The sequence below is a fragment of the Tribolium madens genome, unplaced genomic scaffold, assembly GCF_015345945.1.
Source record: "Tribolium madens isolate multiple individuals breed KSU strain unplaced genomic scaffold, Tmad_KSU_1.1 Scaffold_97;HRSCAF=244;Tcas5.2_LG3a, whole genome shotgun sequence".
NCBI classification, from domain to species: domain Eukaryota; kingdom Metazoa; phylum Arthropoda; class Insecta; order Coleoptera; family Tenebrionidae; genus Tribolium; species Tribolium madens.
The window spans coordinates 14278245-14291455 of NW_025401069.1; the positions used below are offsets into that span (position 1 = coordinate 14278245).

Below are 13211 nucleotides of genomic sequence, written 5' to 3' on the forward strand. Positions count from 1 at the left end.
AAAAAACTCGTTAACTCAGTTATTTTTATTATCAAGGATTTGTTAATTATCCACTGTTTCGATTCAACCAAGCTACAATGTGTTCAGCTTTTCTAAGTCCAGTATACGTGACCGGATATCCGCCTTTAAACAGTCTCAAGGCGGGGAAACCCCCAATTTCCTGTTCCCGAACTAAAGCCTTCTCTACAGTCGCATCCACTTGTCCCAATTTAATTTTTGATTGTTGCTTTTCGAGGATCTTGCACACTTTTAAGTATTCGGGGGCGAAAGCCTTGCAGTGGCTACACCACGGCAAGTAGAATTTAACCATTAAAAGCTCATGACGATTCACTGCGTCTTTGAAATTAAACTGGTTCAAAATTAAAATTCCGTCTTCGGTGGGGAATTCATCTTTTTTACCACCACCAAGAAAGGAAAACGTCGAAGTGATTAAACCAAAAGCCGAAACAAAAGGGTGCAACATTTTGGGAGAAACTAATAATTTTATGAAACGTTCAAATTTCAAGTCAAATGTCATCTAATTTAAATTTAGCGCTATCAAAATACCAACATAAAAAACACAAAAGATGATTGATCAAAAAATATTGCGATAAAGTGTAAAAGCAATCGTTTTTGTACTTAAATTGTGCAATTTTGTTTAACAATTTTGAATGTAAAAAAATGTTCCAGGTCTCAGATAATTATTTTTCAAGTTTAAAATTCGCGGCGTTAAATGTCAATTCAAATGTCAAAAAAATTGGTTAGGTTTCCCCAATTTGAAAATTTGTTTAATWACATTTAATAATTATCTAAGTTGTAACAGTTGTAATAATGAATATCCTCGACACGGTGTTGTGTACATCCAAGGCTGAAAAATATTCAAGCAATTTTAAACATTTGGGCATTGATGCTTTCACCCTAAAGTTGCTTAATGAAGAAGATTTAGAAATTTTGGGTGTTGAGGAGGAGGAAATCCGATTATCGATTCTAAAACATGCAAACAATTTACAAATACCTGCTGAGTATTTACCAAACCAATAATTCCAACATTTTTAATAAWTTTTTTTTCAGAAAACCTARCCAGATTTTGGTTGATAATAAATACATTCAATTAGTTTTAGCACAAATGTCGATGCATTTAACAAAACATTTAGCTGCACTGTCGATTGCAGTGAACAGAAAGGACACAATCGTGTGTAATGTTAAGTTGAGACAAGCTTCAAATTGTCTTAAAAAGTGTGTAGAATCTCTTGAGAAACAATTAAATGAGGTTGAGCAAAAGGTAGTTGTTGCAAATTGCTTGATTCATAAATTAAACCTCATTGTTGCAGGTTGTTCTCAAAGACAACAAGAAAAAACACCAAGTTATCATTCCCCTTATTGTAATTCCATGCCTGGTTTTTTTATCTTTCAAAACTTGTAATTTTTTTCTAAAACATGTAAATTAAGATGAATAAAGTATAATTTAAATTTAGCGCCACCCTTAATACCAACATAAAAAACGCATGACAAGAGTAAATATTGGAATAGGTGGAAAAACAATCGTTTTTGTGCTAAATCGGCAAATGAAAACAAAAAATGTTTGAGGTTGTGAACACTCTGTGCTAAAATATGTAATTAGTCAAGTGATTTTATAAATAAAACGTCAGAAAAAAGTTTTCAAGTTTAAAATTCGCGCGGGGTAAATGTCAAACAAGTGTCAAAAAATCAGTCATTTGCACTTAACCTCACTTTTTATTTTCAATTTCGCGAAAAATCTTAATAACAGGATGACTTTAGTTTGTGTGAACTTGAAACAAATTCTCCAGCACACAAAAAACATTTTTGGGGGTGAGTTTTACAAAATCAGTATTTCTAAAGTAGCCCCATTTTAGTTTCCATTAGGGCTGCGAGTAAGAAAACTGGGGGCAGTACGCAAAACACACACACCAAAGTGCGCCCCAAACATCGTGGATGGAAAGTCCAAGACGGCCATAGGGTTGAAGCAGGTTCCATTTTGGCCACTCAAAGACACTTACGTTTTCATCCCGGATTAAATGTATTAACAATTTTTTTTAATTTTATTTAATTATACAATTTTTAGGTTGGTTTTGGTCGTAATGGGACTTTGTTTGCCATGGTGCCAGGTCGCGTTTTGGTCACATGTGAGAAAGTTGACCTCAATTGGACTCATACTTGGGTCCAGAGGTGTCACGGCTTCAGACAAGAAAAGGAGTTTTTTAAGAAATATTTTAACATTTTGCCAGACAAACAACATCAAAATTTCAAACTAATTGATCAATTGTAGTAAAAAATAAAGTCCTAGGCATCTATCCAGTTTATTGTTATGTAAGAAATTTTTTCGTTTTTGGAGGTTGCCAAAACTGCTCGTTTTTTGACAGCTGTTGCCAACCGTCCAAAAGCCACAATTTCGCTCGAGTGTAATACTTCGTCAGGGTTGCCAACACAGTGGACTATAAAAATAGCATGATACGCGATTGGGTCTCCTGAAAATGATCTAATTTCATTTGTTCATTTCAATATTTTTTTGTACCCAAATAAACTAGAAAATCTGCACCAAATTTGACACCTGTCGTGATGTAATATCCCTGTTCCCACAAATCTCTAAAAACGTTGTATTTTAACTCATTTGTGCTTTTGCAAATTTCGTCCCTTGAAACTTCAGTCTCATTTTCCATACTCAGAGGTGTGAGAAATGTTGGCCAAATCATAATATCTCGAGTGATTTTACAAGATTTTTCAAGTTCTTCAATGAAGATTTCCTCTGGTGGTCTCGAATCACCACGTTTTCTTTTAGCTGCGACAATATCACCCATCATGCTTTCCAACTGTCTTTTCCTATTGTTCTTATACTTAATTTTTTCTTCTTCCAACAAGTCATTTTCGAATTTCTCAAACTTTTCCCTCATTTCCGATGTTATATTAAACTGGCAGTCGACTAATTTAGCTAATTTTTTATCTAACAAGAGTAAAACTTCCTCAGGTAGGAGTTTTAAAGGTAGTGCTAAAAAAACATTTCATGACAAAAATAAAACAATTTTTAAGTAATACTTTGCACTGTGTTTGTATTTCCAATGAGAGTACCTAGAATTCGATGTGTTTTTCGAAGTTTTGCCCAATCTAAAAGACACAAAAAGGGGGCTTGCGTGACATAACCTCAATAATTGTTTACCATCTGCGTCATATATTAAGACACTCCCTTGGCTATAATGCAATTTAATCATGCTTTAAATAACTATAATCACTGAATAAAGGAAAAAAAAGTGGTTTATTGGTTATTCGGTTAACAATAAAAGTGTGAAAAGGCCTTTAGATAGCAATAAAATTTGAAATTTCACTAGATGTGGTGATTTTCATGCTGCTCTGTTGATTTTTGTAAATGAAAAAAATTAATACACTAATAAAAAATTACCAAATAGACCAAATAGTTCTATTTGTTTTTTTACGAGATTTTACTAGACATGGTTGAAAATGATTATTTTTTTTGTTTTTTTCGCTAAATTATTTCGCTAAATTGACAAAAATGGCGTTATTTTTGCCATTTTTGAGTATTTAAGCCCGTTTTTGAAATAAAAACAATAAAAATTAAAAAATTTAGTGTAAAACAAGTTAAAAATACCAAAATTAAATCGAAATTAATATCATTTTCAAGCTTGTTTTGCTTATTTAATTTACAAAATGTTGTCCAAACTCGTCTAAAATCACAAAAGGAATCGATATTGATGTTATTTCGTTCGTTTCACTCGTTTTTGAGCAAAAGACAAAAATAAATCGAGAAACCCCAAAAATTGGTCGAAAAATGCTTTTAAGCACGCTTTTACACTAAAATCTAAGGTTTTTCGCGAGATTTTGCTAAAACAAACCAAAAAACTAACAAATTGAGTCTAAAGTAATATTATTTTTTCATTTTTCGGGTGTTTTACAGCGAGAAACACAATAATTTTGCTAAAAATCATGGCATTTGCCCTGAAAACTGGCTAAAAACCCCGTTTTTTCCCAAACAGAGTAAAAAATCACTAAATTGTTATAAAAATCATTGTAAATAGGATTATTTTATCTAACAACTCGCAATCGGTGAATTTTATTTTTTTAAGATGGCGACATTGATTACGTGTCAAATGTCACTAATACAGTAATTTTTAAATTGTGGCTATAAAGTAAATTAGGTTAATTAATTAATAATAGAACGTTTTCGAGCATTTTCCACGTTTTCAAATTTTCTCAATAAAATCAAAAATTACTAAATAGMTTAAAAATAGTTCTGTTTGTTTTTTTTACGAGATTTTACTAGACATGATTGAAAATGACTATTTTTTTGTCTTTTTCGAATATTTTTTTCAGCTAGAAACAATTATTTCGCTAGATTGACAAAAAAATTAAGCCCGTTTGTGAGAAACAAAATTTTGTATAAACAAGCTAAAAACATCAAAATTAAATCGAAATTAATATTATTTTGTATTTGATATTGATGTTATTTCGTTCTTTTCACTCGTTTTTGAGCAAAAATAAGACAAAAATAAATCGAGAAACCCCAAAAATTGGTTAAAAAATGCTTTTGAGCACGTTTTATTAGATTTTTCGCAAGGCCTGAAAACACTAAATTGTTATAAAAAAGGAACATTTTATCTAGCTATTTATTTTTTTAAGTTGGCGACATTACGTGTCAAATGTCACCAAATGTCAAATTTGACATTAAAGCCCACTTTACATATTTATTGTGTACAAAACTGATTTTCCATAAAATAAAATCAATAAAATTAAATATCCCATCCCATGGATCTCTCAATCGCCATCTTCCACTTGGCATACCTAACATCTCTTTCATTCTCGCTATATCTGGGAGTCCACTTGTAGGCYGGAATGTCRAAGGGGGCKCCTTCAATGTCCCAACAYCCYACCGCAGCCCCGGCCACCATGGCAGCCCCCAAAGCCGTACTTTCAGCCACACTGGATTTCATGACAGGGATCCCTGCCAAGTCGGCTTGAAGTTGCATCAAAAGAGAATTCGCTGTCATTCCACCATCAACCTAAAAAAWTGAAACTCAAAAAATCCCTAYAAAAATCCCCAGATTATCTCACTTTTAAGTGTGTRAGAGGTGCCCCATAGTCCTTATTCATGGCTTCTAGAATGTCCCTAGTTTGGAAACAAACCGCATCCAAGGTGGCTCTCACAATATGGTTAGCGTTGGTGTCTTCGGTGATTCCCACGATGGTTCTAGAAAAAAATCGTCAAAATTGGGACTAACAGGGGAAAAACCGAACCCTCTAGCGTCCTGTTGCCAGTAGGGGGCGTACAAGCCGCTGAAAGCAGGGACGAAGTACACTTCACCGCTTTCGATAAGTTCGGCCTTTTCTGCCAAGCTTTGGGCCTCTCCGAAAGTGGGCAAAATGGCCAAGTTGTCTCGGAGCCAGTTCAAGGCAGCCCCCGCCACGGCCACTGACCCTTCAAGGGCGTAAGTGGCCGGTCGGGAGGGCCCCAATTGGTACGCCACTGTGGTTATTAAGCCATGAGCGCTGTCCACTTTCGCTTTGCCTGTGTTGTACAACAGGAAGCAGCCGGTGCCATAAGTGGCCTTGGCCTAGAGAATAATTTGTTAATTTTCAGTCAAAAATGTTAAAATACGAGGGTGCTTTGTACTGTTTTTTCTTTTTTGCGTTTTTCTTCTGTTCTTAGAYAAAAAAAGAAATTTTTTAATTTAGGGAATTTTGCGTCGGTTAGTGACATTTTTGTCATATTATTAATTCTTAGGATTTTTTCATGTCCGCTATCGAAAATTCGGGAAACTAATATTAAATGCGGCGTTGCCAGCTCAAAAAATCAAATTCAAAAAGTTATCTTTACACCAATATTTTTTTTAAGCTAGAAACACAATTATTTCGCTAAATTGACAAAAAATGGTGTTATTTTTGCCATTTTCGAGTATTTAAGCACGTTTTTAAGATAAAAACAAAAAAAAAAAATCGAAAAATGTACAAACCGGATAAAAAATTACAAAATTAAATCGAAATTAATGCGTTTATTTTACAAAATCTTCTCCAAACACGCCTAAAAATCACAAAAAGAATTGTTATTGATGTTATTTTGTTTGTTTCACTCGTTTTAGCTGGTTTTTGAGCAAAAATAAATAAAAAAACCGCAAAAATTGGTCGAAAATGTGGTCTTGCCAGCTCAAAAAATCAAATTTATGAAGTTATCAAATTTACGCCAATTTCACCAGATATCTTGTAATCTGGTTTAAATCTTTCCAAAATTTACGTTTTTTTTACATATTCTGAGTGCTTGACGCCTAAAAGTTAGGTAAAAATATAATATAATCTTTTTTATATAAGAATTTAGTGATTTTTGACTCCCTATGAAAAAATCTCGATGATTAGCAGTTTTTATACGCAATAAATGAGACATGTGAAGCGGGCTTTAATGTCAAATTGTCTTTTCAAAACGTCAAATTGACATTTCACACTTAATGTTGTCAACTTAAAAACAATAAAATTCACCAAATTCGCGTTAAGTAAAAATGTAGGGTAACTGTAAATGATTGATTTTTTATTGTCAAATTTAAAATTTCAGTTGGCAACCTTGACTTTCAAACTTTTATAGGCAATTGTCATTTATTTGCGACGGGCGACTACTGATTTAGCCGTCACCTGAAACATTCTGATGTGAGAAAGAAGTATCACTAATAATTCAGTGTTACCAATAGATTTTTTGACACAAACAATAACAGTCACCCGGTATAATAAATATAACTTTTTTTATAACAATTTGTAAAATAATTGCGTTTCTAGCTAAAAAACGTGTTAAAATACTCAAGAAATGCAAAAATTATGTAATTTTTTTTAGTAGAAAAACGTGCTTTAGAAGATTTTCCACAAAATTTGAAGTTTCTCGGCCTGTTTTTGTCTTAATTTTGCTCAAAAACTAGTTAAATCAAGTGTAACAAACAAAATAACATCATTATCTATTCTTTTTGTGATTTTTAAGCGTGTTTGGCCAAAATTTTGCAAATTAAATGAACTTTTGGTTTAAAAACAAAGTAATTCGAGCGAAACAAGGTAAAAATAATATTAATTTTTCTTTTTTTAACCTGTTTAAACAAAAGTTTTGTTTTTTTTCTCAAAAACGTGCTTAAACACTCGAAAAAGGAAAAATAATGTCATTTTTGGTCAATTTTGACAAATTTCCGGCTAGTTTTTGAAGAAATTGAGCAAAATAATTGTATTTCTAGCTGAAAAAATATTCGAAAAATACTAAAATTCCGTAAAAAATGAATAGAATTATGTACTTTTAACCAATTTGGTGCTTTTTCGTTTTTTTTTTTTTTGAGAAAACCTGGCGAAATATTCAAGTTTCTCGTTGAAAAATGTAGAAAATGCTCGAAAACGTTGTATAGTTCAAAATGATTGACATCTCGGTAGGTCATGAAAATTCAAATTTAAGATGGCAACATTGGTATTTTCACAGTTCTAGGTTGTTTATTTTTGTGCGATTGCAGCCACTGGTTGAAGATACAATTTTTTTGTTACAATTGTTTTTAAGAGGTTTTTGTGCATTTTCTCTCCCATTATTCTGTCTGTTCGACGTTTCTTCAATATTCACCAAAACCATAATCAAGTATCAAGTAACCATAAGTAAGTTTTACCTGACAGAATTAACGAAATGTCATTTTTCCTGAAGTATCATGATCTAAAGAATGTTCACACTAGTAACTTTTTGAAACGTTCTATATCATTTTTTTAAATTTACAAAAAAATCACCAAACTAGCAAGAAAATCACTAGATGTGGTGAAATTTCACCAGGGACATCAACACTGTCAGTGACATTAATAAGATTTGAAGGTCGTTTCACACTTAATGTTAACCAAATAACCTCGCTGTTAATTTTATTTTTTTTTCATTAGGGGTTTAAGTATTATTTATATTTTTCTTACATATACTCATAAAATGATAAATAGATTTGTTTTATTCATTGCTCTTATTTATTTCGCCATGACACACCTTTGTTCATGTGTCACAAATAAAAAGTTACAACAGCAGTTTTTTTTCATTTGCAAAAAAAATCACCAAAAATCACCGGACTCAAAAACTGAGTTGTTTATAAATATCACCAGATCTGGCAACACTGCAAAACAAAAAAACCCTAGTTTTCCGACTTACTTGTCCCCTGTCGAGGCACTGTTGTCCCACAAGCGCGGCCTGTTGGTCCCCCAAACACCCCGCAATGGGGACATTTAGTAACGCCCCCTCCTTGACCCTCCCATACACCTCAGAACTGGACTTAATCCCAGGCAAAATCGAATTGGGCAATTCGAAAAAATTCAAAAGGACTGGATCCCACTTCAATGTGTCAATATTCATAAGCATTGTCCTTGAAGCATTACTAACATCAGTGACATGAACGCCCCCATCCTTGCCCCCGGTGAGGTTCCAAATCAGCCACGAGTCCACAGTCCCAAAGAGGCAATTCTTCGCCCCCATGGCCTTTTTCACTTTGGGGACATTGTCTTGGAGCCATTTCAGCTTCACGGCGCTGAAATAGGGCGACATTGGGAGCCCACAAAGGGGCTTCAGGTAGTTCTTGTTCCTGGTTTTATTGGGGACCTTGTCGAGGAGTTGGTCAACGGTGCTCGAAGTCCTCACATCTAACCACACTATTGAGTTGTATAAAGGCTCCCCCGTGGTCTTGTCCCAAACTATCGTGGATTCCCTCTGGTTGGTGACCCCCACGCTGACGATGTCGTCCACGGAGCCCCCCAAAGCGATCAGTTTGTCGATTGTGGTCTCGATGCACACTTTCACCACGTCGAGGATCTCCATGGGGTCCTGCTCCACCCAGCCCTCCTGGGGGTAAATCTGGGACAACTCCTTCTGGTGGGAGGCCACCACTTGGGCTGTTCCGGCCTTGAAAAGGATGAATCTTGCACTGGATGTGCCCTCGTCGATGGCGCCCACCAAAGGGCCCGTTTTGCTGCTGGGGGACATGGTGTGGGGCTTCTCACAGCTTAACCTCACTTTGACTTGGCTCAAATCTGTTATCTAACATTTTTGACCTTTGGTCGAGTGTAATTAGTGTCAATTATTAAGCGGTGTAAACACGACATTTGTGGGTAAATTGAGGTAAATTAAAGGGAAAAAAACWGGGGAAAATTATGGGYGCCAAGGTCGATGATGTTTTGATTACATGGAAATTGGAATCCTTTTTTTATAAGTTTTTATCGTTGATTATTATTTAATTTAATATAAAAAGTTGMYATAAAMTGTAGAYCTCGGGAWCTTGGAGAAGGACCAATTTGAGCAGTGGCGTAGCATAAGAAGTATTCTGCGGTAAAAAGGGGATTTTAGAGTTGCAGTTTTTTTATTAATTTTTTTTCCATTCTATGACTGTTATCTTAGGCTCAGTCCTACAAAAAAATTAAACCCATAACAAAAAGTAAAAATAATAAAAAGAAAATTTTTGCATCTTTAAAGAAAAAAATACAAACATTCGACCAAATTTTGTGGTTTCTCATTTTGTGTTTATTTTAATTTTGCTCAAAAATCAGTTAAATCGGGTGWAACAAACAAAATATTATCATTATCTACTCGTATTTAGTTTGGACAAGATTTTGCAAAATAAATGAACTTCAGTGATTGAAAAACAAAGTAAGTCGAGCAAAACAAACTAAAAATAATATCAATTTCTATGTAATTTTGCATTTTTTTGACCTGTTTAAACGAAATTTTTGTTTTTTATCTCAAAAACGTGATTAAATACTCGAAAAAGGCAAAACTAAGTCATTTTTGGCTAGTTTTTTGACTACATTTAGCAAAATAATTGTTTCTAGTTGAAAAAATATTCGAAATAAACAAAAATTAATTGACATTTTTTATCCTCTTTAGTAAAATCTCATAAAAAATAAATAGAACCATGTACTTTTAACTAATTTGGTGGTTTTTCAATTTTTTTGGGGCTAATTTGGCGAAATAATCAAGTTTTTGGTTGATTTACTATACCAATAATTGAAAAATTTGTGTATTATTTAAAAAAAAATAAAAATTAAAGAGAAAAAATGTAAAAATCTGAAATATAAAAAGTTGGAATAAATTGTAGAGCTCAGGACCTTGGAGAAGGACCAATTTAGAGTTGCAGTTTTTTTTATTAATTTTTCTTCCATATATTCAATCTTAGGCTCAGTTCTATAAAAAAATTAAACCCATAACAACAATTCTAGTATTCCAGAAAAAGTAAAAAATAATAAAAAGAAAATTTTTACATCTTGAAAGAAAAAAAAACAAACATTACAGTGTTGAAACGTTTTTTTAGTGTATTGCTGTCGAAAAGCTAAAAACGAAAAAGTTTGTTAAAAGTTAAATAACTTGAAAAATTTAAATGAAACATCCCATTTTTTGTTTTTGCATGTAATAGATTATAAAATTCGACCAAATTTTGTGGTTTCTCGCCTTGTTTTTGTTTTAATTTTGCTCAAAAATCAGTTAAAACGAGTGCAAAATAAATGAGCTTCAGTGATTCAAAAACGAAGTAAGTCGAGCAAAATAAACTAAAAATAATATCAATTTCTATGTAATTTTGAAATTTTTTAACCTGTTTAAACGAATTCTTCGGTTTTTTTTGGTTTTTCAATCTCAAAAACGTGATTAAATACTCGAAAAAGGCAAAAATAACGTCACTTTTGGTAAATTTTGTCGAATTTTTGACTAAATTTAGCAAAATAATTGTTTCTAGTTGAAAAAATATTCGAAAAAACAAAAATTAATTGACATTTTTGATCCTGTTTAGTAAAATCTCATAAAAAATAAACAGAACCGTGTACTTTTAACTAATTTGGTGGTTTTTCGATTTTTTGGGGCAAATTTGGCGAAATAATCAAGTTTTTGGTTGAAAAACGTGGAAAATGCTCGTTTTTTGGACTATCACTTGTAGTTTTTCCGGACTGTTTTTTTTTTGATAGAAAATAAGAGATTTGCATTTAGCGTCATAGAAAAATCAAAAAAATCTATTTCACGAAAAAGAAAACTCATGTTTCTTATGTCGCTGCGCCACCACGTCCACGGCCAGTGTCTCTGCCCTAAATCATAAATTTTTATTCACTTTTCTGAGTCTATTAGATGCTTTAGAAGGGCCTTTAGATTAATTTTTGAAGTTTTTAATTGAATGAAAAAAATAGTATTTCATTAAAAAAAACAACTTTGTATTGTTGCTTATTTTTAACACTTTGTAGCTGAAAATTTCTTATCTAACATTCTTAGTGTTATTTACTCACCTATATATTTCTTTACTCTTGTTAAATGTAAACACTGATAACAATTTAAGCCAAACTTCTTCATTGTTCAAGTGATTCAGTTTACAGTGGATGTTAAAATTTCTCATTTGTTAAAATGAAAACTACTAAATTTGTGCGTTTCGTTATTTTCATATTGGGTAATCAACTAATAAATTTGTGTTTTTATCCAATCAAAAATTTTAGTTCTACTTTTGGCTATATCACAGGAAGCTGAAGGTCGGAGAAAAATCCTAAAAGGGCGAAAAGCTGTGACAAGGACGTACTACAGTAAGTGAAAAAAAATTCCTCGCAACGGGGAATAAAGTGGCGTTTTATTCCCTTGGGATTTTTGCTCTTAAAATGCAAAAACAAATTTARGTCTCTTTGGAGAAAATTTTGAACATCTTTGACCCCTGGAATGAAAACGCCCTCGGCTCTCTTCGGTCACCTCTGGCGTTARCTACATTCCCGGGATTAAAATATTTGTTTTTTCCCTTGATACTAAATAACTAATAATTTTTTACAGGATATCCAGCGATTCCAGCATGGGCTATTGTATTATTAGTTGGACTTGGGGAATTAATTGTTGGAGGGATTTTATTCGTAATTTTGTACTTTTTGGTGGTGGATCAAGCCCTTAAACCCCGCTATATGCGTGCTCTAAGTTCACCACGATCAACAACACCAACACCGTGATTTTTTAACACTGTTGTAGTTTTTACTGTAATAAATTAGAATAAAAACCTGTTTCGTTGATTTTTTCTGTGAAATTCTAGTTATCATTGATAAGATAAAATCAAGATAAAACAACTGTATTTGTGGAGGTATTGCAGTGAACGGTGCAAAAAATATCGCCATGGCGTTTTTCAAAATTTCAAAATCGTTTTTTGTAATTCTGGGTGAGTAATTTGTTTTGGAAAGAAAAATTCTAAAATGCAAATTTGTTTAGTCCTTGCGGTGATAATATCTCAGCAAGTTGAAGCTAGAAGGACAATTCTTAAAGGACGAAAATCTTTGACCAGGACATATTTGCGTAAGTAGCTTGTTAATTTATTAGAATTGAAAATATTCCCGATTTTACGATTTTTTTTTTTGAAAAATGAGTCACAAGTATGAATCATCGCCGCGCCTATTTTAGAAACATCAACGCAACTGCGTAAAATTATCAATAATCTGTTTGCTTATCAGGAAAAATACTTTGTTAGGTTTATCTGTGTTTCAAAAAATTCGATTTTTCTCAAACTTGTGTTTTATGCACTTTTTTAAGTCTTTAGGACCTCTAGAAATGTAAAAAACGTTAAATGGATCAATTTTAAAGTTGATTTTTTTTTTTGATTTTTGTCGAGATTTTGGTCGATTTAAAAAATATTCGAAATACGGGGTGATTTTTTAAAAACGCCAGAAGCTGTAGAATTTTTATTTATGATCCAATTTCAAAAATAAAAAAAATATCAAATGGCTTTTAATTTAGTACAAGTTGACGATTTTAGATTTTTTTCCAAATGTTAGAGTTTATTTTGGTCTATATCCAAATTTCTTATTTTAAATTGGGACCCGTATATTTTTTTTTTAAATTTGGAAGGAATTAGTTTTATTTGGTACAGACATATGCAATATGTTATTTTACAAAAAAATATTGTTTAAAAAAATTATCAAATTTCCTATCATATTTAAAAAAGATCATTGTCCTACGATAAGTAGTTATCGAGGAAATTTCTGGCAAAGTAAAAAATATTCGAAATACAGGGTGATTTTTAAAAAACGCTAGAAGCTGTAGAATTTTTATTTAACGTCCAATTTCAAAAATCAAAAAAAAAATTAAATGGCTTTTAATTTAGTACAAGTTGACGATTTTAATTTTTTTTCCAAATGTCAGAATTTATTTTGGGCTATATCCAACTTTCTTATTTTAAATTGGGACCCATATTTTTTATAATTTTGAAGGAATTAGTTTTTTTGGTACAGACATGTGC

The 13211-nt window shown here is 32.4% G+C and overlaps 6 protein-coding genes across 7 annotated transcripts in view; 4 read left to right on the plus strand and 2 right to left on the minus strand.

Moving 5' to 3' along the window:
- Positions 1–700: 700 nt before the first annotated feature.
- On the plus strand, positions 701–1453 carry LOC123014707. Its single transcript, XM_044413948.1, has 3 exons — positions 701–1001; positions 1051–1261; positions 1311–1453. Exons 1-3 carry the CDS (start codon positions 811–813, stop codon positions 1425–1427), a joined length of 519 nt encoding a protein of 172 aa, XP_044269883.1. The 5' UTR covers positions 701–810; the 3' UTR covers positions 1428–1453.
- Positions 1454–1594: 141 nt separating this feature from the next.
- Positions 1595–2291, plus strand: LOC123014395 (39S ribosomal protein L27, mitochondrial). The gene is made up of 3 exons (XM_044413485.1): positions 1595–1809; positions 1854–2017; positions 2063–2291. The coding sequence occupies exons 1-3, from the start codon at positions 1665–1667 to the stop codon at positions 2264–2266; spliced, it is 513 nt and encodes a 170-aa protein (XP_044269420.1). The 5' UTR covers positions 1595–1664; the 3' UTR covers positions 2267–2291.
- Positions 1703–3351, minus strand: LOC123014393 (tRNA-splicing endonuclease subunit Sen34). Of its 2 annotated transcripts, none has more exons than XM_044413484.1 (4): positions 3152–3351; positions 3064–3099; positions 2513–2983; positions 1703–2465 (listed from the first exon to the last, which is right to left on the minus strand). In XM_044413484.1, exons 1-4 carry the CDS (start codon positions 3201–3203, stop codon positions 2281–2283), a joined length of 744 nt encoding a protein of 247 aa, XP_044269419.1. In that variant the 5' UTR covers positions 3204–3351; the 3' UTR covers positions 1703–2280. The 2 variants fall into 2 exon arrangements, with proteins under 2 accessions (XP_044269419.1, XP_044269418.1); XM_044413483.1 differs by having other exon boundaries at positions 3031–3099; positions 3152–3348.
- Positions 3352–4677: 1326 nt separating this feature from the next.
- Positions 4678–9462, minus strand: LOC123014083 (glycerol kinase). Its single transcript, XM_044412957.1, has 4 exons — positions 8135–9462; positions 5242–5558; positions 5059–5194; positions 4678–5006 (listed from the first exon to the last, which is right to left on the minus strand). Exons 1-4 carry the CDS (start codon positions 8957–8959, stop codon positions 4737–4739), a joined length of 1548 nt encoding a protein of 515 aa, XP_044268892.1. The 5' UTR covers positions 8960–9462; the 3' UTR covers positions 4678–4736.
- A 1460-nt stretch (positions 9463–10922) lies between these two features.
- On the plus strand, positions 10923–11985 carry LOC123014256. Its single transcript, XM_044413277.1, has 3 exons — positions 10923–11396; positions 11443–11526; positions 11765–11985. Exons 1-3 carry the CDS (start codon positions 11354–11356, stop codon positions 11932–11934), a joined length of 297 nt encoding a protein of 98 aa, XP_044269212.1. The 5' UTR covers positions 10923–11353; the 3' UTR covers positions 11935–11985.
- The window catches only part of LOC123014257, a 4999-nt gene continuing 3730 nt past the window's right edge, over positions 11943–13211 (plus strand). The window contains exons 1-3 of the mRNA XM_044413278.1: positions 11943–11961; positions 12015–12137; positions 12188–12271. Coding sequence (XP_044269213.1) covers positions 12095–12137; positions 12188–12271 — 127 coding nt within the window. The 5' untranslated portion in view covers positions 11943–11961; positions 12015–12094. The remainder of the gene's footprint in view (positions 11962–12014; positions 12138–12187; positions 12272–13211) is intronic.